Consider the following 24,834-nt stretch of genomic DNA (forward strand, 5'->3'; position numbering starts at 1 on the left):
ACCCGAGGATTTGTGCTACACCTTTCGCCTTACCACGCAAAAAAAAGCTCCAATAAAGACTGCCATAGAAAAATTATCTATTAATGTATAGTTCCATTTTCTTTTAATGGTTACTATTATTAACTTCAGTCCTCACCATGCATAGCAAATGTTCATTGTGTTTAAATCATCCAATCCACTAAAAGACACCAAACGAGAGTCAACAGCAGAATACGCTTTTTGGCATTGGCAGAGAAGATTTGGCACGTTTTTCATGGGCGCAACCCACATACTCAGCTCTGCTGCTCATCCCACAAATGCATATTCCTTACAAATGTGGTACCATTTAAAAGGGAAATACACAGGCTTTCCAACTGTATAAGATTGATTGCCAAGAAGCATTGTTACAACAAAGAAATAATCTACCAAAACACAAATGTCCTTACTTTTTGTGTGATGTTTATAACAAACACCTTTGGCGTTGTTTCCCTGTAATGTCACCTGTGTAAACAAAGACATACTAGCAGGCTTTTGTTTTGGAAACTATGTTGGTAAAACAGTAAAAACTAAAATTCCAGTCCCTCACTATCATGAATCCATGAAAAAATTAATACAAAATTAATTTCACACCACAATGGTAGTGTATTAAAAAAATGTCGTTTCAATGGGAGTGAATGTCACAAAAAAATTACAAAGGACTAAAGGTGTGATTTTTTTTTAATACAGTGTAAAAAAGAGTGGAGAAATACATTTTCATAAAATTTTAAAATTCACCCCAAAATACATACAAAATGTATGCAATATGCATCAACACAGCCAAAATTATCCACAAAAAACTTAAAACATCAAAAAATGCACTAGGACTACAGGAGGGTTAAGGACCAACAGTACACAGGACATAGACATCAAATTACTGGCTAATCTGTGAAAGATGTTCAGTCAAACTTTATTATGTACAGGCACGCCAAGAGCAATTTTTAATATGTTAAAAATGTCATTTTTGTAGATGAACCTCAACGTCCTAAAACTCACTGTGAGCACCACAGAGACAGCGTGCAGACCACCAGTCCAGAGGGATATCCTTTATATGGAGCATATGCACCTCAGTGTAATGCTAACGGACAGTACACATCCCTGCAGGTAGATCATCTTTTCTGACACAGTGCTCGCTTTGACATGCAGTTTTGAATCACTCAAACAGAATAGAAGAGCCATTTTCCTTTTTTTCTCAGTGTTATAGCTCTACAGGGGAATGTTGGTGTGTGGACAGTACAGGGCAGGAGAGACCAGGAACCAGGACCTCAGCTGGTACTCAACCTCAAGACTGTGACAAACCAGGTGAGACTTTAATCATGTCCTGATAAACTTTGAGTGTCATTGAGTCTGAGTCAGCCAAGGCTGTATTAATCCAAGTAATATTCATTTTTCGATGTAAAGTATTAATGTGTGTAATGACATTTGCACAGTAGAAACAGCTTTCCACACTATATCTAATTCAACCACCAATTTTTATTTTTGTTTTGTTTAGATTTTCTTTAGGAAATAAACAGTTTACACAGAAAAAGGAATCACTTAAATCTCTCTCTCTCTCTCTCTCTCTCTCTGTGCTGCTCTCTCACCCACTCTAACGTACACAAAGAGGCCGTTCTATAAATTCAGCCCTCGCTATAAATTCCATTTATGACCATACAAACATCTGAAGTGGTCATTTCTTGGTAAGATGAGCTATAGGCTGTTGCCGGGCAACCAAACCAAAACAGGACAGGCTGCCCGGCCAGCTGGGTGACAAAACAGTGTTACATCCCCGCCCTGCAGATGCACATCGTACAGGCACATCGTACAGACACACGTGCAAACCCCTGCTTCAAATCTCACACTTTGTGTTTTTTTCATCGATTCAATTTGCAACAAATTTAGCAGCATGATCCAGGATCCAAACACCCAAATCTACTGGAAGCTAGTCTGTTTTTATGTGTTCCCATATGATTATTAGAGTTCATTGCCAGCTCAGAACAGCAGCCTGAGGATTGAAATGACATTTATTCAGTGGACAATCCACAAACTGTTGATTTGTGAGAAGAACATCAGAGACACAGGGGCTTCTAAGCTTAATTCATCATTTGGTTAAAACGTAAATAAAAGGGAAACCAAGTGATTCATCAGACTGGACATCAGCACGAGAGAGAGAGAGGGAGAGAGGGAGAGTGAGAGAGAGAGAGAGAGAGGGCGAGACAGAGAGGGAGAGTGAAAGAGAGTGAGAGAGAGAGAGTAGAGAGAGAGAGAAAGAGAGACAGAGGCCTGAATAAACATTAAAGGAAGTCTAAAGTGGTTTCTGGTGTAGTTTTAAAGCTCTCATAAAGTGAGTTACTAAAGAGACTTTACGAGGTAAACAGTGTGTGTGTACATGTGAGACTTTGTAAACACATGGGTCTTCCCACTCCGCTCATCAAACACCCACCTGTCATTGTAGTATAAGTCAAGCTGGAATATCATTAGTTCTTAATGTGTGTTCGTACCCACTCAGTCCCTGTAGCTCCGACCCAGCGTCCTGAGAGTGTGTGTGAACGGTGGAGAGCGAGCTTGATCGAGCACTACGGAGGAAAACCAGAGGCGCAGCAGTACGTGCCTCAGTGTGATGCAGATGGACAGTTCAGGTACACACACCACGCAGACATCAAGAAAACACAATCATTCAATTTGTGACAAATGACTTGAGAGAGTGAATGTTCCTCTCAGACCTGTCCAGTGTTATGGAGAGACCACTTACTGCTGGTGTGTAGACCAGGACGGGCGAGAGGTCCCTGGTACCAGATCGCACGATGTCGTCAAACCAGCATGTAAGCTAACTGCTTGTTCACATTATCAATATTCTGCTTCAAAAAATCTCTTTGACATATTTTTTTTAATCCCTCCTTTCTCGCCTCAGGCCTTCCCTCGGTGGCCCCGCCCACCGTGCGCCCATTGCCCAACCCGGTCGTGACCCCTCCCCCAAACACTGACATCACCCTGCTGTACGCCCAGGGGCAGAAGATCGGAGCGCTGCCTCTCAACGGGACACGGCTGGATGCGGCCCGCTCAAAAACACTGCTGACTCTACATGTAAGACAACACTCTTGCTCGGCTTCTATTATGTAGAAAAAATCTGAAAGTAGAAAATGAAATATAAAGAACACGCGGTCAATACTAATCTGTCACAGTGTGGTATAATAAAACACTGTATGTGTGTTTGCAGGGTTCCATAGTGGTCGGTATAGGCTATGACTGCAGAGAGAACCGAGTCTATTGGACCGATTTGTCCGCAAGAACAATCAACAGAGCTTCGATGGCGCCCGGAGCCGAGCCGGAGATCCTCATTAACACGAGTAAGAAGACGAGTCTGCTGCATTCACATATGGACGCAGAAGTCCTGAATACATCCAGAGATGTTGAGAAAACTTTCTAAAATGATCTTAACCCCCTCTGTGTAGATCTGGTCAGTCCAGAGGGGCTGGCGGTGGACGCCAGTCGCAGGTTAATGTTCTGGGTCGACTCCAACCCCGACATGATCGAGAGCGCCAACCTGGACGGCAGCGGGAGGCGGACGCTGTTCGACACAGACTTGGTCAACCCCAGAGCCATCATAGTGGTCCCTTCAACTGGGTAAAAACCTCTTTCTTTTGACCTTTCTGTCTTTCTGTTTTGGTCTTGAAAGGAAACTCATGTCATCCAACTCTCCACGCCTTGAGGGACAGTTTAGTTTGCACACATGTACAGAGAGAAACAAACACCCACATACATACACACACACACACACACACACACACACACACACGCTCTTCACCATCAAGTGTAACATCCTGGAGGAATGAGATGCAGCCCTCAGTGATTTGATTTCAGAAGAGAGCCCCAGATGGTTTTTCAGCCCATTAGCATCAACAGCAATGAGTCAACACAGCCTGTTTCCAATTCATTAGTACAGTTTGGATTATGTTTAAAGACATTTAGGTTAAAGGGTTATTGCTGAGTGTGTGTGAGGCTCTGACCTAAACGTGACCTCATCAGTATGAGACGCTGCTCTGAGGAGATCAGCTGGAGCGTCCCTTTAAATCTGACACAAGTAACTTTTAGTGCTTTCTTTGACACTTAAAAAGCCTAACTGAGCGAAGAAAACTGTGCAGGATTTACTAATCCTTGAGTCAACACACACACACACACACACACACACACACACACACACACACGCGTACACAGATGGGGGTGTACGCATGGGGCTGTCATCGGTCAGCTCTCCAGGAATAACATCTGCTTTTCATCATAGCAACTAATCACATAATCAACAGGTATGCATGTGTGAAAATGTGTGTGGGTGTGTGTGGTGAACACAAGTGATTAAACGGAGCAGCAATAACCCCTATCATAAACCCGGAAAATGTGTGTTTCATGTTATTGGTTTGACAGTTATTTTTTCACTGAGGGCCACCTGTGTGTGTGTGTGTGTGTGTGTGTGTGTGTGTGTGTGTGTGTGTGTGTGTGTGTGTGTGTGTGTGTGTGTGTGTGTGTGTGTGTGTGTGTGTGTGTGTGTGTGTGTGTGTGTGTGTGTGTGTGTGTGTGTGTGTGTGTATTTTGACAAAAAGCCAAGTCCTAAAGGTAATTACTGCTTCACACGGGTACACTTATGCTTAAGCATGTGCTCTGTGATTTCTGAGCCTTCACATGTTGCCCTTTGACAGACGAATACACACACTCTCACAGACACACAAGCTTAAACACACTTTTAAATGTTTCATCTACATCTGCTCGCCCGTACGTTCATCAAGTGATGAATGCACACTCACTCATAAACACATAGTGTGTGTGTGTGTGTGACTGCCCACATGTACACCATCATGTACAGATGAGGAGGCGTCAGACGCAGCCCACACACACACACACTTCTTAAAGCTCTGCTGGGGAAACTTTTAATGAATGATGTAAAACAATCAAAAAAAAGATTTAAAACACATCAAATATGAAAGAAGTCATTATTCAAAATCTAAAAAAACATTGTCATTTTTTTCCTAATATATACAGATGAAAACATCTTCAAAAAATGCACGGGGTCAAAGGTCACATGTTGCTCAGAGTAACCTGAGCGCCACCTCATCAGCAGGAGACAGCTGCTCCCTGGAGACCTCCATACATGTGCACTCCTCTTGTCTCTTTATATTAGCCAGATCCCAGCGCTCAGCACCACAACAAGTTCATCCAGTCAAACTGGGAGAAGAGGGCTTTGACAGATCACATAATGAGATCATGTCTTTCCTTTCTGCAGAGCTCTGTACTGGACCGATTGGAACAGAGAGGCTCCAAAGATCGAGAGTTCTTCAGTGGACGGTCAGAACCGCAGGGTGGTGGTGTCTGACGGGATCGGACTGCCCAACGCCCTCACCTATGACACCACCTTGGGACAAGTGTGTTGGGCCGATGCAGGTAAACACAGCTTCTACTACACTCTTTCTGTTACCAGCAGGTGGCCTGGTGGTGACATGGACACACTGTTCATTTAGTGGATGTGTGTGTGTGCACCATGCTGTAAGTCAGAGCAAATACAAAAGGAGGCGTTTAGGTACTATAGCTTATTTTTCTTTTTTTTCTTTTATTGTGATAATGTGAACAAGTACAAAACAAAAAATGTGCACATAGACATGACAATTAAAGCAATGGCAAATAAACAAAAAACAGGCAAAAACAGAAATAAACTAAATCAAAATACGCGAAAAACATTAGCAAAGACAAATACAATTAAAGTAGATATAATAAAAGTCAAGTAGTAAGTTGAAGTAGTGTGTAAGAAAAGTGTGAATGTGTGTGTGGCAGTGTAATGCATTGAAGTGAGTGGCTGAGTGGGAAGTAGCAAGAGAAATAAACAGAAGCAATTTGAGAGGAAAATAAAATAAAAAGATATATATATATATATATATATATATATATATATCTATATATGTATATATATGTGTGTGTCAACATTAATGGAAAGAAGAAGATTTTACCTATATTTATGTATATAAAAATAATAAAATAAAATGTTTGGTGTTAATGTGGCCATCATAAAAAGAGGGAGGAAAAGAAGAGAACAAGGAAAAAATAAAAAATAAATAAAAGTAATAAAAAATAATAATAATAATAAATAAAATAAATAAATAAAATAATAATAATAATAATAATAATTATATATATATATATATATATATATATATATATATGTATATAGACATACATACAAACATGCACATAAATCTGGTTTATACATGGTATCACTATGAAGAGCTGAGAAGAGGGGGTCACAGGGACCTCGGGGAGTTAAGCAAGAAGCCCCGTATCGCACATATTGCCCCTTCGCCGCAGCACCAGCAGGAGGTACTATATCTTAGTTCTGTAAGGGAGTGTCTAAGTTTACATCTACAGCAGGCTTCATTAGGGAAACCTCTCTGATTGTTGTCACCTGTAAGCACCAGCTTATGATAAATACAGACACGCTGACATGTCATATCAGAGCACACACTGTGGGTCAGCACATTGACATGAATGTGAACTCTTTATATTTGAAGCTTCATAATAATAATGTGAGTCTTTCTGTGGTCAGAGGTTGCAAAGTATAATAAAGTGGCTCCTTGTTTAGCATCTGGACAACTGAAATGAAAATCATCAAAATTCATAATGCTCCATGTTTTCCTCTTCTTCTAAACGTCAGGTACGAAGCGTTTGGAGTGTGTGTCTCCTGATGGTTCAGGGCGGAGAGTGGTCCACCCCAGTGTCAACTACCCGTTCAGCATGGTCTACTACAGGAACCACTTCTACTACACGGACTGGAGGAGGTAGACATTCATCTGTTTGATTTTTACAGCACCGATATCTAAAATCATTCCTGATCAATGCCCACACTCTCTGTCTCTCTCTGTCTCTCTCCCTCTCTCTCTCTGTCTCTCTCTCTCTCTCTCTCTATCTTTCTCTCTCTCTCTCGTAGGGACGGAGTGATCGCAGTGAGCAAAGACAGCAGTCAGTTCACTGATGAATACCTGCCGGACCAGCGCTCTCATCTGTACGGCGTTGCCATAGCAACTAGCCAGTGTCTATCAGGTGAGATTTCACTCTTACACACACACACACACACACACACACACACACACACACACACACACACACACACACACACATGCACTATCAATCTCAGACACTTACTCCTTTCAGACTTTACTCAGACATGTCATTTTAGCTCTTTGTAATAACACACACACACACACACACACACACACACACACCAGACAGTGAGCTCATTCGGTTTTTGTGCAGTGATGTAACCACATCAGTCAACTCCTACCAGATGTCACCATCACCCTGAAGGCAGCATTTACACAGAGACACTAGACACAAATATCCCTAAACAGAGATGTATGCTGCATTCAAGTCTGATGAAAACACAGGAAATATGAATGTCTACTGAGCTATCCATTCTAGATTTAAAAGAGAGTGTGGAATAGATGTTATTTAAGATTTTTTCAATTAGCTGGGGAATTAATTCATATGGCAAAAAACTCTTCAAACAGGTGGAATGTTGTTTGAATATTGGTTTTTACGGTGGGAAAAATGGAAACATGCGCCAAATATCACAGTTAAAAAAAACTGCATTACATCATTATTATCTTTCAAATTGCATCAGAAGTAAGTACCAGTACCAGAATCTTTGGTCCATGTTTAAAAAGAAAAGGCATTGTTGACAGAATCTGCCGGTTTCAATGGACGGCTGAAAAAACTGTTTTTTTTCAGGCGATGTAAAGGCAACCTTTGCTGTATCGAGAAACTGAAGTTTGTGTTTCATCACCCTGCATCCAGAAAACAGTCATCACACAGCTGGATTACACCCAGTACTCCAGCTTTCTGTGTGTGTGTGTGTGTGTGAAAGAACAATGATTACACACAGCTGTGTGCGACCCTCTACCTGTATTTTGTGTTCGCGTGCTCCATGTTTGATGTGTTGATGTCTGCTGGTCCTCTCAAAGACTCACACTAAGCACCTCTAAAGTACAAAGTAGGCCTCTAAACACAGGCTAATCCTTAAAGTGGCACCTCTGCACATGTTAATGCTGCACACATGTGCAGAGAGTGTAAAGGTCACCTCTACAAGTCCTGCAACACTCTCTTCAAAGATGTCGATGTGTGCTGTTATTCTGCCCTCGATGACGGCTCTAAAACAAACCTGTAACGGGTTTGGGAGCCGCTCATCGTAAGAGGCTTTAAAAGCTGTTTTTGTTGAATAGGTGAACACACACTGACACACACTCCTCACACAGATCATTGTCAGGACTGAAGAGCTGGGCTTTGTTCAGGATGGAGGCTCTGTTTGTTCTGTCATTAAGGCTGCTGCTTTCATCCTGTCACATAGCAGTCACACAGGAAGAGGAAATCATGTCCTCCCGCAGCTATAAACCTCAACAAAACAGACTTCTACTTGGAATTTAATATATGTGTTTAAGTTGTAAAAATTAAGACTCTTCATCCTCTACAGCAGTGATTCTCAACTGGTCTAACCTCAGGACCCACAATCAAATCCTTTATAAAAAAAAAAGACCCCAAATGTATGATATTTATCAACCAATAAGATTTTTTTTATGAAAAATTGTTTGGACCTCAAAACATTACAGATAACAAACATGTTTTAAAAAAGCACTTCACACACTTTTCTTTCCAGGCCCAATGAAACAGCTCTGCAACCCACTTTTGGGTCCCGACCCACCAGTTGAGACCCACCTTTCTGATTTGAATGTCTTCTGTTTCTCAGGGAGCCATTAACAACGGACTGTCAGAGTCCTTTTGGTGCTAAAGTTCTGGGGGGTGAATCCTGATCAGAGGGCAGGAGCCAAACGATGAAATGCCCCCTTCACTGTCCCTCAGGAGAAAAGGACACTCAGTATTGATCAAGATGGCTTCCCGTCTCCAGATCGAACGTCAGAGCAAATTTACAACCCCCTCCACTCCCCCTGACCCCGCCCCCTGTTATCTCACCATAAAGGTATAACCCCAAAATAAATGTTTTGTAAATTTGTTTTATACCTCATTTTAAGTTTTTTTTCTACTGTATTTTTGTACGTGAGTTATTTTGTTTTTGTTTTTCTATCGATAAAAGCTACAGGAGATCAAATTGAATTGTGTGTGAGTAAAGGTTGTGTGTTCTTTAAACGCCAAAGAAGAATCGCATCAGGAGCTTTTTTAAGTGTTCGAGCCAAAGTTCTGTTTGTGAAGCTGAGCGTCAGCTTTGTTTTTGGTCCGCTGGTCTACAGGGGCTTTTCAATTTCAGTCATGATTTAACAGCAAATAAAAATAGACGCCAAAGAAGTGGAATAATGTCTTGTTTATTGTCTGAGAGATTCAGAATAATACAACTCTAGTGTCTATAATATCATATTTCATGGCAGCTGTTCCCCCTGCTTTCAGTCCCTAATCCAAGCTAAGCTAACCGGCTAACGGATTTAGCTACATGCTGGTAGACAAAGCTAACAGTTTTCCACTTCTAGCTTAGCGTGAGGGGAATTGAACTATTCTTTGTTTTGCTAAGATGTTAAACCTGTCACCACTTACAATTCTGAACGTTAAATATGAAGACAGATAGGCTATGGGAGACAGTTAGCTTAGTAGCAAAATAACAGAAACAGGCTAGTTTGGCGTCATTGAAAACTACCAGCAACTTTAGCACTCACTTACAAACATATACATCTTTTGAGTTTCATCAGGACAGAAATTACATGACTATATGGAAGGGGGGCTCAAATGAAATTTCAAGCTATTTCTAGTTGCTAGGCTAGCTGTTTCTACCTGATTTTGGTCCTAATGCTATCATAAGCTAATCGTTTGTTGGCTTTAGCCTGTTAAAATATTAATATGGATGTTCTGATTGAAGTATAAACCACCTTTCCAGATATTGCAAGCTAGGTTGAAAATAATGGACATTTTAAAGCATCAGTTTTTGAATCATGACTTTAATAATGATATCATGTTTCCCTCAGCCCTGTGTACCAGTCTGATCAGACTACAGTCCTCCACTAACAATCTGTTTTTCACACATCATGAGATGACCTTACATCCTTCCTTTTGCCAAATATTTTTTACTAAATCTACTTTTCAAATCTTTATCTTTTTATAAGATGTGATATTTATAACAATAAAATGTGATTTGGTACTTGACGGACTTGTTTCTTTTTTCATGGCGCTGTTTAAAATAATCAGACAAGAAACACAGGAGACAAAAAAATCTGTTCAGCTGTATTTTTATGTTTTCTCACAGCTTCAATGTAAACCATTTCAAAATAAACTTTATCCATTGGCAAAAACAAACCTGTACGACGAAAAATACAAATATAACCGTCAGTTTGAATATTTCAGAAGCTTTCTCTGCTAGTGGCAGACGAGAGGTGATCAGGAGATTCAGCCAATGTCTCTGAATACAACAGACTTTTATTTACTATTGCATCTGAAAACTTGGCATTTGTTCATTTTCTCAAATGTTCCCAATTCAAACATTCCAATCTCTTGCAACAAACAGAAACAAAAATGTTCATTTATGTCCAACTAAAAGTCTTCTCCTCTCAAACTCAAATTAAAACTCCCATGGTTCAGTTCATCGCTTTCCTTCCTCCACCACCCCTCTTAGTCCCCGCTCTCCACTCTCATCTGCCGACCTTGCCCAGCCTGTGGTCTGTCTTTGGATCGGCTATGATGGCCTGAACGGCCACGATGGCCTCATTGATTTTAGTCTGGAGCTCCCTCAGCTCCTCGACATGCAGCAGGCGCAGGATCTGAGCCGCTTCATTCAGAGTGGCATCTGAAAGGAAAATGTTTTAAATTCCCTCGAGCAGGTAAGTATGACATAACAGCAATTATTGACATAACTTTAGACATCAATTGAGCCTTTCTTACCTCCGGTGTCGAATCCCAAGATGTGCTTGTCCAAAGCTACTGGGATACCCTAAGAACCACAGCAACATCACAAATGTTACAAAGAGCCTGAAATGTGTTTTATTAAGGGTAATGTTTAATTAAAAGAAGAATCTCTTGCTGTGATTTTTGATACCTGAGCATATTTATTTTACCTCTCTATTCTGGCTGGCTTTAGCGATCGCTTCTGGAGAAAGTCTCTCCTGGATAAGAATCCGAATGGCCTGAAAGAATGTGAAAATAAAGGGTCAGTAAGAGAAGTGTCTAATAAATAAGAAGAAGAATATATGACTGTGTTCCTACCTTGAGCATAACCAGGTAGTCATCATGCCGCTGTATCTTGAGGATGTTTGCCAGTGCGGTCACTCCGGCTTTGAATTCTGGAGAGTCGCCTGCAAAACATGAAGATGTGAGGGTTTCATCTTTCAGCGGGAACAGAGAGACGAGGACGGTGTGCTGGAAGGCTAAAGTGCGAGGACAGGTGGAGGAGCAGGGACGCGTTTCTACTTACTGTCCAGGTTAACGAGAGGGTCCACAGCTTTGTTGCTGTCGCTGGAGGCCGCCAGTGGCTCACATCTTTTATACTTATCCACTGTGGGGGGAAATAAAAGTGAGTGTCATGTATCTAAACAGAATGTAAAGACTATTCAAACTATTCAGATTTGTTCATGAGTTTTCAACACTTAACCTTAAACTGCGTTTCCACCAAAAGTAACAATTTGTACCAGAGGCTCCAAGGTATTTAAAAGTTCCTCCAGTCCGTCGCTGCCTGCATTTCAATTTGAGGTCTTAGGATATGTGAACATTAGCTGAATAAATATGTTAAAAAAAAAGTGGATGTACTTGACAAAAGTCCCTTTACTTTCAGAAAGTACTACCCCGGAGCAGGAACCTTCACGTGGTACAATAAGGACCCTATGTAGACCTTGGTGTGGTTGAGTTCCTCATTGGGAAAGTTCCTTCAGTGGAAGCGCAGATTTAAATAACATTATTCCTTTTCTGATGTCTCCCTCTGCTGGTCATCATTAGTACTGCATGTATTGGACTTATTTACACAGGTAACACAGGTAAATATGCAGGAGGTACATCTACTGCCAGCTTACCATTGTCTCCATATTCATATCTTACAGCCAGGCCCAGTAACCAGTCTAAAGCCTCCTGCCTCTCCTGAACCGGAAATGGACAGTTCACATCCTGCAGGTACTGCACACAAGAAAAAAGACACTGGGTCCCTCCTATCTCCTTTCACTATCCACTTTACCTTGACCCCGCGAAAACGTCATGAGGTTAAGGTAAGATGTTAGGAGGATTCATAAAGGACTTAGGGAAAGGCGATCTCGTTGCTCTGACAATCCGACCACATTTCCACTAGGCCACGTAATTAAATTTGACGGGCCGGCGGAGGTTAATGACGTGAGTCTGCCGTGTTAAATGGTAAATGGACTTGAGCTTATAGAGCGCTTTTCTAGTCTTCCGACTACTCAAAGCGCTTTTACACCACATGTCACACCCACCCATTTACACCCTTTCACACACTGATGGTAGTGGTCGCTATGTAGTATCATCCATCAGAAGTAACTAATCCAGTCATACACCGCCACTGAAGCAGCGTGAGCAATTCGGGGTTAAGTGTCTTGCCCAAGGACACAACGGACATGTTGCTCAGCTGGGGATCGAACCCTCCGGTTCAGAGGCAACGACTCTACCAACTGAGCCACAGCCTCCCTGTGTTGAAACTACAATGTTCCGAAAATGGACTACAAAAAAACGCATCTAAAAAACTTTCCCCTGTGCCTTCTTACCGGTGAAATAATCCTAATTACCACAAGGTTGGGATTGAAATAAAAGAAATATAGACTACCAGGCTACAAGTAACAAAAGTGAAACCATCACCTTCCTGTCCACTCAGAAATCAACATCAACATAAGTATGATTGGATGAAATTAATTGTTACATTAATGTAAGATATAACCTACACATAATGTTTTAAACATACAAATGTACAAGTGCACAAAGTTTTCTTAAGTGAATGAAATATGTTGAATAAAACATCATCTGGATAAAAATGTTTTTTTATCTTTTTATCCCTTTTATGATCTGTGTCACTTTACGATCATTGTTAATGTTCGTGAACGGTCGGATGCGCAACTCGCTTTAAATGTTGCGGCCGCAAGGAATTGTGGGGTGTCATATTTCCTCTCCTTTGGTAAAGGATGGTCCAGTGTATCCTATGCTAAAGGAGGTTATTCAGGAAACATTGACCCACCTTTCCTTAACTTTTAGAGAATTCAAACGGCTCTTATCACGGCCGCCACTTAAATGCTTCCGGGGTTAAGGTAAAGTGGATAGTGAAAGGAGATAAGAGGGACAATTCGAACGCACCCACTCAGAAACACTGAACATGTCATTTAGAAAAACACCCGAGTCTCCAGTAATGATGATGGGGTACCTTCTGGTAGGCCTGGGGCCAGTCTGAGCTGGGGATGTTCCTCAGGTTTCCTCGGTCCTCTATCTTATAATGTCGGATCTTCTGGTCCTCCAGCCACACTATACAGTTCCTGAACTGGGTCTCATCTGAGCCCAGGGGGAGGGAGTGAGAGAGAGAGAGTGAGTGAGTGAGTGAGTGAGTGAGTGAGTGAGAGAGAGAGAGAGATTAACATCTCAGCGACTCTTACTAGAGAGAGATACGAGACGGGAGAGAGGAGAGCGCAACTGAAGTTGAGAAATAAACGACTCTTTTCAGTAAGTGATTCAGTTCGGTTCGTTCGATGATTCGTTCGTTTTGAACAAATCGTTCACGAACTACACATCACTAGACACAAATAGGCCACCGTAGTGTATGGAGCGACTAAGTTAGTTGTTTAATTTACTGCGTTGTAACCTCAAATGTACAGCCCACTTAATTAAACTGCCGTTCTCAAATTATTACACATTTCTTTGTACATTCCTCATTTTAAATTATTATACTGATATACGACTGTGTACAAGTAGCACAATTGCCTGTTTTTCTTATGTTGTGATTAGCTTCGTTGAATTCAATGTTAGGATGATGTCGACGTAAAAAAAAAACCCTCCTATTGATAGAAAAAGTCTGATTAGTCATCCAAACCCAGAACAAAACCCACTATTTGTGAGTCTAGTTTGTCACTGCGTTGTCTTCAGGCAGTGACAGAACCCCTACATACACACACGTTAGCAGGCTAACAAGCCGTCAAACATCGTTTAAAAGCTAATTAAAAGATAATTCTCACCTTTACACTCGAAGCCGACGGGGTTGTGATAATCTAGCGCTGTCAGTTTTCTCCGGAACATCTTTGACACACGTTTCTTTTGGTTGAATATCTTCTAATTCTACTCAGCGGTGAGCTAACTTCAATGTATTTATGCTATCTGACGGCAACTTCTTATGCGCATGCGCACTCTTCAACTTCCTGTTATAACTATCAAAGTAAAATTCGCTATTTCGGCCTTATACATAAGATATTACTGGCCACCATCTCTCAATAAAATACACAAATGACCCATTTGAAAAGCCATATACTGATATGTTTGCTACAACAGCATTTTAAAGCTTATTATCTAAATAGTTTGGTACAATCTGGTGTTTTAAGGCTCTGTTTTTTTTTAGATTTAGATTTTGTTGGGTTCTCGGACGATGGTATTGAGGCTGGAATTCCCATGAGAAGCTGTTCATATTGTTGACAATGGCAACAAAAATATATACATTTTTTTAAATGTGCATCTTTGCACTGCCTGTTAGCACCTTTGTCCAATCAGACAGGAAGCTTTTTGTTTACACTCACTTCCTGTTTGTATCCTTGAGATGTGGGTCCCCTTGGACAAATCTGCTTAATTAAATGTAGAATGTATTATTCCTCTAGTTTCCAGCAGAATATAATCCATCGTAGAGATGGAAATCAGCTCTACCGCAGAAACTTGGAATGATTATCTATAAACTTATTACAATAGTGGTTTCCACACATTTGTCACTGAAAATTCATACTCCAAATATATTATGTTGACGCCCTAAATACAAGTTGTTTGAAAAGGTTTCCTCATACAATCTTTGCCTCGTGTTACACAGAAAGGAGCAGAAACTTTGAGAAAAACATCACAACTTTATTACAGGTCAAATTTTAAAAAATGAGTCAAAAAACCATCAGAGATGATGCAAGGGAAGAACAAAGCAACAGAAATGAGACGGCTGATGTGTGTTGTGTGTTGAGTGTTTTATGTGTGCGTATGTGTGAATGTGTGTGTTTGTTTGTTTAGAATGGTCTCATGCGTGGGCCAAGAGGAGGGACTCTGTTGGGCGGTGTGATAGCGATGTCCAGGTAGTCTCCGATCTGGAAGCGCTGAGACTGCAGAGTCATGGAGTCATCCGTGCCCTTCCTTCCTGATATGGTGTTGCCGAGATCTCTCAACCTTTAAAGGAGAGAAGAGGTTAAATAACTATCTTCAGACCAGGGACCATGCAGCCTGCTCCAATATTGTTGTAGTGTGATACCAACCTGTACACTTTCCCTCTGAGGTCTGGGTAGACGATGGAGAAATGGAAGTGGGTCCCCTTTTTCCTGGCTTCTGGATACACTTCCTTCACCAGGCTGGTCAGCTCCTTCAGGGTCGCATCCATCCTGAAGAACACACAGAATCAGAGTCCTGATCTTAAAACTCAAATTAAGAGTCAAAACATCTTGCAGTGTGAACAGTCTCACCATGTGTAAATCTGCAGTTCACTGGAGGGAACGTTGCCACGGGCAAACTCATCTGGTCTGTGATGCCGACCGCAGTTGGTGGTGAATACTCGCAGCAGGAGGGGGCAGGTCTGCAGGCACAAGGGTATCAAAAAGGTTATGTAAGAAGACCTACTGCAAGACAATACAAAAACACAATCCTACCATTCTGTCTACAACAAAAAATAATGTTTTATAACCATTTCATTTTTCGAGCTCTCACTGCCCTCTAGTGGACACACCGAAGAACTACAACTCGACAAGAAGAAAATACAGCAGTAATCTTATTCATTGATTATTAAACTGATATATTTTTAATGTAACAATGGTAAACATTGTCTGCTTGTTTTGAATATATATTATAACATAATATAATATAAGTATAACTAATGTTATAACTCCACTTCTGTATTTTGTCAAACGAAAGTTAACGAGGGGTGAATAAGTATTAGAAACACCTGAGGAAAGTGGTTAGTGTCCCCTCCAACTACCAAAATGTAATTCCTGAGTCAATAATATACCCGTTTTTTGTTTTTATTTCTAAGAAAACTTCAACACGAGTCGTAAAAGATAAAAAACTAAGTTTTGTCAGTGTGTAACTCAGAGAAATAGAAGCTAGCATCGTGTGAATACACTCAAACATAAGTAAAAATGACCTGTGTTTTATCACTATTTCCGCCTATTCATGGGGAAATTGAAACGTAAACCTTTTTAAAGATAATGTGTGTTTAGTAATGTAAAGTTGGTTGTTAATTGAAGTCCGAAAGCTCATCCGTGGGTAGTTAGCATGCTAGCATGAGACGGACGTCGCTCCTCAGATTAGCTTCCTTATCACCTCTGACTCTTAATGCACCGTGAAGCAGCAAACATATCTACTAATTTTTGTAAAATATATAATAATGTTCATAGTATTATTGAGTACCTTCTTCTATACACTAGTCTGGTTGTAGTCTGTAACCATTTGGCACTAGCTAGCCTGGTTAGCTCCCGCTGCAGCTCAATATAAACAAGTTAAAACAGGTTTTACTTTTTCTCTATCGATGGGCTTCTCCGGCTCCCTCTTGATTTCTTCTTGTGTAATCCGTGATTCAAGCGCCATCGTTAATTTTTTTCAGTTTTTCATCTATTTTTCTAAGACCTTTGTAGCGTTTTTTTATTCCACCGTGCTTTGGGAATTTTTGGTAGCTGCAGCAACGAAGAGGATGGAGGCTACTTCCGTTTCCGGTTAGGGTTAGCTTTGTCGCCCTCTAGTGTTTCGGAGGGGGATTGCATGCTCCGTTTTCAATAGTGCGATTTTGAATTGTAAAAATAGTCCCTTCATTCTGATGATTGATTTATCTTTAAATTAAAGATTTTCCAATTGCACCGTTACTCTTACAACCACTAAAAAGAGCACTGAATCAAGTCTCACGGAACTTCAGTTTGAATTTTTAAGTCTAAATTTAAGTCTACATTTATTTAGTTCAAGGCGTTTTCTGTTACAATGAAATAGCCTTGAAACATATTGATATTCATGTACTTTTTTATTTTTTTATTTTTACATTTTAGAAGCTCTCACATCGGTGTCCGGACCTTCATACAGAAGCTTGGCTGATCCTGGATCAGTCAGCCAAGTCCACCTACTGAAATGAGACCTGCTATTCAGTCACATGCTGCTCTCCCCCTCACTCATTACAGTGTGTGTGTGTGTGTGTGTGTGTGTGTGTGTGTGTGTGTGTGTGTGTGTGTGTGTGTGTGTGTTACATACAGTATGTGTGTGTTGTACAGTTTGTGAGTGAGTGTGTGGATGTGTGTGTCTCCTGACACTGGCCCCCTCTGTTCTTCTTCTAGCAGGAGCTACTCTAACAATCAGCTCTATTTCACCTCTTTCTCTCTCTCTCTCTCTCTTACTCTTTCTCTCTCTCTCTCTCTCTCTCTCTCTCTCTCCCTCTTCTTCTCTACTCTTTCAACAGCTTGAAACCATCCGCCAGCCTTTCTTTTTGTTTTGTTTTTCCTCCCTGACTGATAGATCACACAGTGTGCCATTGAGACGAGTCATGACACTGATATCCATTCATTGATATGCATCAGGAATAAGAGTCGCTGTTATTCCCCCTAATGACTCCATTAGAATCACTCATGCCTTCTCTGTCTCAGCTCACAATGTTTTCCTGCCCCTCCACATCACTTCTGCTCGTCAGTTTAAACGCTTATATTATTGTTTTTGAGATAAACATTTTCATGGAAATAGAAAACATGACTAAAAATTAGAGAAAATGTTCACCATTTTATTTCAAAATGTCACCTCCCAAATTCAACCCTAACCCTACTAACTTGATCTAACAGTCTTCATTCTAGTTTTTGTGTTTAAAATGAGGAAGTTGTCTTTTTGCTCCCACACGTGAACAAACAGTGAGAACAACTCATTGGTCACACAGAGCTGCTCTGTCCTGCAGGCTGACTGCTGCCACACACACACACACACACACACACACACACACACACACACACACACACACACACACACACACACACACACACACACACACACAGAGCGCTCTGACTTCCACCATGCATGAGCATCCTGCACAAAAACCACATGGTGTGATTGATACCCAATTATTTTTGCACAACAAAGGGTACTATGGTGCATGCAATCAAAAAATATTTCTTGATTGAGGAATCAAAGAAAAATCAGTATTTTGCACATTTTTCACTTTTTCGATATTAAATTCAATTACCGGTAAACTTTTTCTTGAGTTATTGGCATAAATACAGTTTGTAATAAGAATTTATCATCAGAAACTACTTTTAACAATCATTTAAGTCTTTCCACATGTTTTGTTCTCCTTAAACAGTCAGCCAATGTCTGGATTTGCTTCTTCCTACAAAACACAGCAACGGCTTACCCAGTGTTGCATTTTATTCTGAAAAACCCCACCAGAAGTAGTCTCATATTGACACTGCTGAGCTTGACACTGAGGCGCATCTTTGATTTCATGCAAAGGAAGCAGGAGCTGCAGGTTCGTGTTTTAGTTGAGTATTTGAGTATTTTTATGAGATCAGCTTTAATGTGACAGTCATTTGTTTTGTTTTCATAAGATGGAAGGGACCATGTGGAATATTTTCTTGCAAACAACCTGACTTTCGGGTTGGTGAGGAAAAAAAGGTGAGGAAAACACTTTATGTTTTGTATTAAAAATTGCATAAACTAAACACATAAGACCTTTAAGACAAAATAAAGCAATTTCAAAATAAAAGCAATTATTGACATCATTCTTTGACTTTATTTCAACTTTTCAGGCAGCTTTTAGGACAAACATGTTGTAACAGCATGTCTCATAAAATATAATTTGAATAATCAGAAGATGAATAAATGAATGATGGAGTGTGGATGGTGAGGCTAAGTGAGGACTGTAGTAGTGTGGGTGTGTACAGTCAGTGTACAGTCCACAGTGGGCAGAGAGGTTCATTAGTTCACATGAATTTTGGCGCTGGGCCGTCTCTCCTCCTCCTCCTCCTCTTCACTTTCATTCCTTTTCATCATTTCCCTCTCTTTTGTTTCTCTTCACCGCTGCTTTCATCTCCTGCCTCTTCCTTCCTCCTGAAAGTCTCAAAGACCACACTCCTCTTCCTGTGTCCTCCTGTCTCTGCAGGATGTCTTGGCCCGCTCTCTACACTCAGTTAGTGGGTGCAAACCGTCACTCCACCAGCCTGGGGAAAGTCTGGCTCTCCGTGCTCTTCATCTTCCGCGTCATGGTGCTGGTTGTTGCTGCTGAGAGCGTGTGGGGGGACGAGCAGTCTGACTTCACCTGTAACACCCTACAGGTAGGACAGTGATGTCATTACTTATTCACAGCACAAGTCAAAAATCCACCTAGTGTTCAGTGTCAGAATTACACTCAAATACAAATTTGCAGTGTTGTGTTGGAGTTTCTTGCAAGGATCAATAAAATAAGCATTTTGGCTCCTACACTTCCTGTTTCCCAACATGCATCACTCTGTGATCTGTGGTCTACACAGGGATTTTTGTAGTAGCAGTATTTCCTTAAAAGCGTCAACGTCTGTCTCTCAGCCGGGCTGTGAAAACGTCTGCTACGACCAGTTCTTCCCAGTCTCCCACATCCGCCTCTGGTGTCTTCAGCTTCTCTTCGTCTCCACGCCAACACTTCTGGTGGCCATGTATGTGGCCTTCAGGAACCATAGAGATAAGAAGAGGCTCCTACAGGTGTGTTGGATCTTTCATCCCACCCTGTTTGAGAGAAACCTGCCGTTGCATGTCAAATCTGGTCTTTTCATGTAACAGGTGATTTTTTTTGAGTGTGTGGTCTTGGCTTATCATGTTGTCTTTGGTCCTTTTGTTTCTTATTCCTCCTCTTGTTCGGTCATCTTCTTTCTTGTCATTATGGGTTGAAATGATGTTTCCTGGCTCTGTCTCATCATATCTTCTTTATTTTCTCATCATTTTTTGTTGTCTAGTCAATTTCCATTTTTATTTGTATAGCATCAACTCATAACAAGTGTTATCTTGAGTCACTTTACAAAAAGCAGGTAAAAGACCTTACTTATTGCTATACTTACTTATTGTCTCATTGCCATGTGACAGGGTTCTGGTAAGGCTGGTTTTCTCGGGAACAAAGGCCAGGAGGTGGAACTGGAGACCCTGAAGAGACGGAGACTCCCGATCGCCGGCGCCCTCTGGTGGACATACGCCTGCAGCCTGGTCTTTAGACTGCTGTTTGAAGGAGGCTTCATGTAAGATGTACTATTTGATTTCCCGTCCAATCGGCCCGACCTCCTGCCTATAAAACGTGTGTTTGTCTCTCCAGGTACGCCCTGTACGTCGTGTACGACGGCTTCCACATGCCACGCCTCGTTCAGTGTGACCAGTGGCCGTGTCCTAACCTGGTGGACTGTTTCATCTCTCGCCCCACCGAGAAGACAATCTTCACTGTCTTCATGGCCACCGCCTCCTCCATCTGCATGGTTCTAAACATGGCTGAACTCGCCTATATCATTGCCAAGGCTGTCACTAGGTAGAGGTGTTAATCAGTCAGGTGATTCATCCACTAATTGGTTTAGCAATTTTCCCTAATTTTTACCAATATTAGAATAATATTTCTGTATTTCACATGTGTGAGTCTCTGATTGGCTCCTGTTGAAATGTGTAGCTCAGAGAATCAGAGTCTGCCCTATTCTTTTTTTCAGGAGTCAAAACGAGAGGAACACGAGCAGAAGATCCAACAGAGAGAGGACGCAGAGTAAGACAAACCAGAAGTTAGCCGTCTCAACCTGACAGAGCAGCAACAAGGTGGATGTTACAACAGACATCTGAAAGACTTGAAAAACACTCAAAAGCTGCATTTACATGTGAAAAGTCCAAATGTGAATGTGTAAATACAACTGAACATTTTCTATGATACCCGGGTCCAAAGGGTGGAGAGGATGGAATCAGGAGCGTCTCACCATATAAATAAAGTATTTTTTAAGTTTAGTGATGTAATGTGTGAACCTCTGGTGACATCTGCTGGTGACCACCGGTGAAGTCTGTGGGTCCTCCCTCCCCTCCTCCAAAGCCACCAAACTACAAGCTGCCATGATCAAACTGTGGAAATAATTCCTTTAATAAATTAAATTTTTGCAAATTTAAACCAACAAAATCAGGTAACACTTGAAGGTCAAAATATCCCCCCTAACTAGTTGCTTATTACTCTGGACAACCCTCTATATCGTTATTGCACATTTACCACTGTCATCACTGTTTTTGCAAACTTACATCTCTTACCTCCAGCAAGTATTTTTACATTCAGTTGACAAGCCTGAATAAATGTTTTATTTAATTTTTCATTATTATTTTAACCAGTAGAAATGTTAAGTTAAATACTTGATGTATAAATAATAATAATAGACTTTATTTGGCATGGACACCACAGATACATTGAACGAACCAGATGCATTGTTTAAGTGTTTTAGCAAGCATGGTAGTTCTCAACACCTGTCCACAGGAGGCGTTTGAAAGGAAAACAATTAAGATAGATAAATAAATAAATAAATATAAGATAAATAAATCTCTTCTTATTCTTATTTTTTATATTTTAAGTGCTTATTTATGTATCTATTCTTACATTATTTTATTTGCTCTGATAACCTGCTGCAGTAACATCACAATTTACCAGTTTGGGATCAGTAAAGTAATTCTATTCTATTAGCATGCTAATCAGTAGCATCCTGGCTGATTATTCATAATTATTAACAGTTATTAGTCCCTTATTCTACACGGCCATAGTCCACAGCTGATAGGACATTAACTAAGAGTTTCCCCCTGATAACTGCTTATTGATCAGAAGTTATGGAAGTTGTTGAACATGAAGTAGATAGTATGATTAACTATCAGTGAAAAACTAAAATTGTCTTTATACAATTCATAAAGTTATGTTGTGAAAAGTTAGACCTTGTTTTAAACTGGGCCTCCTGTGTCAGTGATAAAATCGCCTCTGCCCCTACCTACACAGACCTCCATGCACGCGCGCGCATACCTCCCCCCCACCACCAACCCCCCTCGTGCGCCCCATTCACGGGGGCCACCAATGTGTGACAGTGGCGGATGGCCTTGGCCACGCGGGACGCAGCCGCTGCGCTTCGCCTTCGCAGGACAGGATCCACACGCGCACCTTTTTTTAAGACTTTTTACTCTCTCCCTCTCTCTCTGTTACTGTAATTATCACTCTGTGTCTCTCTCTCTCTCCCTCCCTCCCCTCCTCTCCCCACTAACCTCACCTACTGGTTTTGGACACCCCGTGGGAGTAAAGAAAGAAGAAGGAAGCTTTGGGGGGTAAGCAGGTGGATGCTGGAGTGATGGTGTTGTGCTGAAGTGGGAGGGAGGAGGAGGGATTATCATCCTTCCCACCTGCTGGATTATCAGCACCTCTCGTGCTGCGTTCACTTCCCGGTGGGAAAGGAGGCAGACAGGAAGCCACTAATTGGCCATCTCATGAATTTGTTGAGGATAGTTTTTGGGGTCAAACTGAAGCGAATATTTGAAAGGAGAGCAAAGCTAAGATTAATTACTTTGTGACATCACAATTACTATTTTTGATGAGAACATTCAAATTATCAATGGCAAGTAAATTAGCCAATGTTCCAAAATGCTCTAAATATCTGGTCTCCCTATTGCCAGTCAGACCTTCATCTGGAATTGGTGGACTAATTGTTATGCATTAATAATAACTTAATTGAAGATTTAATTATGCAACCAAAATCAAATACGCTTATTTCAATATGAATGCAACTTATTAACCTTTCACTGAGGCTGATTTAATGTTTGGAAGAGCACAACATTTTTACACTTGTTGCACATTCACTGGTAAGGCATTCCAATTCATATTTTTTTAAATACATTATTGCATGTGTATAAATTTACATGGATTAATTGTGTTGCTGCCTCCATGACATTATGTCATGTTTTGGCTGAATAGACTGGAAGTCGAGTTAACTATGCATGAAATTAAATAACATATGGCTCTTTTTTACTAGAGGACACAACTTCATCCAGGTTTTTCTGCTTGTTGTAGAAGGTTTGGTAGGTGTCAGCGTAACAAATTCAAATGGCAAGATCCTTTATGATTATAGATTGAAGTATTCCCTTTTTTATTCTTTGATCTGTTATCAATGAAAGTTATTTTTTCCACAAAGTTTGGACACTTGGTTGCATGAATCGAAGGAACCTTTAGGGTTTGCCCTCCTTGAATTTTGCAAACATTAAGCAACTTTATTGACCTCTTTGTGTTCTCTTTTTACCATGTTGCATTACAAATTTTGCACATAAGCCATTTGTATCTATATACATCTTATGTGTTGTTACCAAAAATTTCATGCATTTGTATATTTCTATTTCTATTATATTTCATTCATCTATTTTAAGGCTTTTTATGCATGATACCCTTGTGCACTTAATGACACTAAGCTGATAACATTATTTCCTCACAAATCTACTTTCCTTAAGTTGATACTCCTGAATTGTTTAGCCATTGAGCATGTGTAATCTTAAAGAGTTTAATGTGGCTGCTTTATGGATGTGCATTGATCATAAACAGAAATGTTTCTCATGCAAGCACTGCCGCTGTCTGCATATCTTACAAAGGTTTCCAGGGTGCAAAACGGCAGGCCAAGAGTTAACTGTTTGGGGCTGTTGAAGCACAAAGACCTCTGATCCATCAAAAGCACACGACCAGCCGGGACAATGTCCATCTAGCGGCTTCTCTATTGTCTGTTGTGACAGATGGTATTTCATCACGTCAACACATCATGTAAATGTACACATGCTGGTGTTAGTATATCAGGACAGTAACAGAAAGCTATGCATTCATCACCACTTAGAGTACTGTTTTCTCTTAATTTGAAGTGAACAAGTTGCTGTTTTAGCTTAACAAAGATGTTTGATATTATATGTGAAATTGGATTTTGAGAGTTTTATGATATTACTGGTGCAATTTAATGAACTTTATTATGAGTATCATATCTCCTTTATGGACTTCTTATTGTTAGAATAAGACAAATAGTGGTCTAAGGTTAAAATGTTGTTGCTTCACATCATTGGGGGGCTCACATATACAGCGGTAGTGTATTATACTGTTACTGGGTGTGTGTATGTGTTTGGGCGTGTGTACATATCAGTCTATCCCAGGCAAACATTTGCCCTCCTCAGCATTCCTGTGATGTGATGAGTCCAGCATTCAACCAGGACAACTTGTTATCCGCTCATTCACTTCCCACAGATGTCCAAGCCATTGTCCGCCAGCCGACCGCAACTCTGTGGAACATGCACACAAGTACAGACAAACGTGTGAATGTCTGCAGGCAAATTAACGTAGGGATGAATTCAATCTTAAAAATGTAGATTTATTTGAGTAGCAACCACAAGTTACATCATGTATGCAGTGAAACTAAAGTTATGTAACAGCTTCTTAACCACCAAGCTCTAAACCTTCCATACTTAAACTAATTAGCCAAAACCTTACCATCCTTAAACTGGCTGTAAATGTTGTGAAACAGAATGCACATCAAGGCAAATACCAAGATGTCATACTCTGACATTTCAGCAAAAACAACCATTCAGTGGGAGGATGTAGGCTATTGAAAGAATAATATCTGCATGGTGGATACTACAGTTAGTTAAGACAATGTTTAATTGTGAACAAGA

The 24,834-nt window shown here is 40.7% G+C and overlaps 4 protein-coding genes across 6 annotated transcripts in view; 2 read left to right on the forward strand and 2 right to left on the reverse strand.

The window, feature by feature from the left end:
* The window catches only part of nid2a (nidogen 2a (osteonidogen)), a 41,211-nt gene extending 31,038 nt beyond the window's left edge, over positions 1 to 10,173 (forward strand). Inside the window, exons 30-40 of the mRNA XM_065951821.1 lie at positions 986 to 1,119; positions 1,212 to 1,317; positions 2,504 to 2,633; positions 2,716 to 2,816; positions 2,906 to 3,078; positions 3,212 to 3,341; positions 3,447 to 3,618; positions 5,270 to 5,427; positions 6,689 to 6,812; positions 6,962 to 7,074; positions 8,774 to 10,173. Coding sequence (XP_065807893.1) covers positions 986 to 1,119; positions 1,212 to 1,317; positions 2,504 to 2,633; positions 2,716 to 2,816; positions 2,906 to 3,078; positions 3,212 to 3,341; positions 3,447 to 3,618; positions 5,270 to 5,427; positions 6,689 to 6,812; positions 6,962 to 7,074; positions 8,774 to 8,784 — 1,352 coding nt within the window. The 3' untranslated portion in view covers positions 8,785 to 10,173. The remainder of the gene's footprint in view (positions 1 to 985; positions 1,120 to 1,211; positions 1,318 to 2,503; positions 2,634 to 2,715; positions 2,817 to 2,905; positions 3,079 to 3,211; positions 3,342 to 3,446; positions 3,619 to 5,269; positions 5,428 to 6,688; positions 6,813 to 6,961; positions 7,075 to 8,773) is intronic.
* A 67-nt stretch (positions 10,174 to 10,240) lies between these two features.
* rtraf (RNA transcription, translation and transport factor) lies at positions 10,241 to 14,340 on the reverse strand. Its single transcript, XM_020650762.3, has 8 exons — positions 14,175 to 14,340; positions 13,373 to 13,497; positions 12,027 to 12,126; positions 11,435 to 11,515; positions 11,227 to 11,315; positions 11,079 to 11,147; positions 10,906 to 10,954; positions 10,241 to 10,810 (listed from the first exon to the last, which is right to left on the reverse strand). The coding sequence occupies exons 1-8, from the start codon at positions 14,233 to 14,235 to the stop codon at positions 10,656 to 10,658; spliced, it is 729 nt and encodes a 242-aa protein (XP_020506418.1). The 5' UTR covers positions 14,236 to 14,340; the 3' UTR covers positions 10,241 to 10,655.
* Positions 14,341 to 15,021: 681 nt separating this feature from the next.
* sap18 (Sin3A-associated protein) lies at positions 15,022 to 16,873 on the reverse strand. Its single transcript, XM_020650769.3, has 4 exons — positions 16,684 to 16,873; positions 15,639 to 15,748; positions 15,435 to 15,557; positions 15,022 to 15,348 (listed from the first exon to the last, which is right to left on the reverse strand). The coding sequence occupies exons 1-4, from the start codon at positions 16,753 to 16,755 to the stop codon at positions 15,192 to 15,194; spliced, it is 462 nt and encodes a 153-aa protein (XP_020506425.1). The 5' UTR covers positions 16,756 to 16,873; the 3' UTR covers positions 15,022 to 15,191.
* LOC109996580 (gap junction beta-6 protein-like) lies at positions 15,701 to 21,661 on the forward strand. Of its 3 annotated transcripts, none has more exons than XM_065951823.1 (7): positions 15,701 to 15,762; positions 16,202 to 16,219; positions 19,292 to 19,463; positions 19,711 to 19,863; positions 20,242 to 20,390; positions 20,465 to 20,692; positions 20,844 to 21,661. In XM_065951823.1, the coding sequence occupies exons 1-6, from the start codon at positions 15,701 to 15,703 to the stop codon at positions 20,673 to 20,675; spliced, it is 765 nt and encodes a 254-aa protein (XP_065807895.1). In that variant the 3' UTR covers positions 20,676 to 20,692; positions 20,844 to 21,661. The 3 variants fall into 3 exon arrangements, with proteins under 3 accessions (XP_065807895.1, XP_065807894.1, XP_029136404.1); XM_065951822.1 differs by lacking the exons at positions 15,701 to 15,762; positions 16,202 to 16,219 and adding exons at positions 18,592 to 18,658; positions 18,738 to 18,804; XM_029280571.2 differs by lacking the exons at positions 15,701 to 15,762; positions 16,202 to 16,219 and adding an exon at positions 18,629 to 18,804.
* Positions 21,662 to 24,834: the final 3,173 nt, after the last annotated feature.

Source organism: Labrus bergylta, chromosome 24, assembly GCF_963930695.1.
Source record: "Labrus bergylta chromosome 24, fLabBer1.1, whole genome shotgun sequence".
Lineage (NCBI taxonomy): Eukaryota > Metazoa > Chordata > Actinopteri > Labriformes > Labridae > Labrus > Labrus bergylta.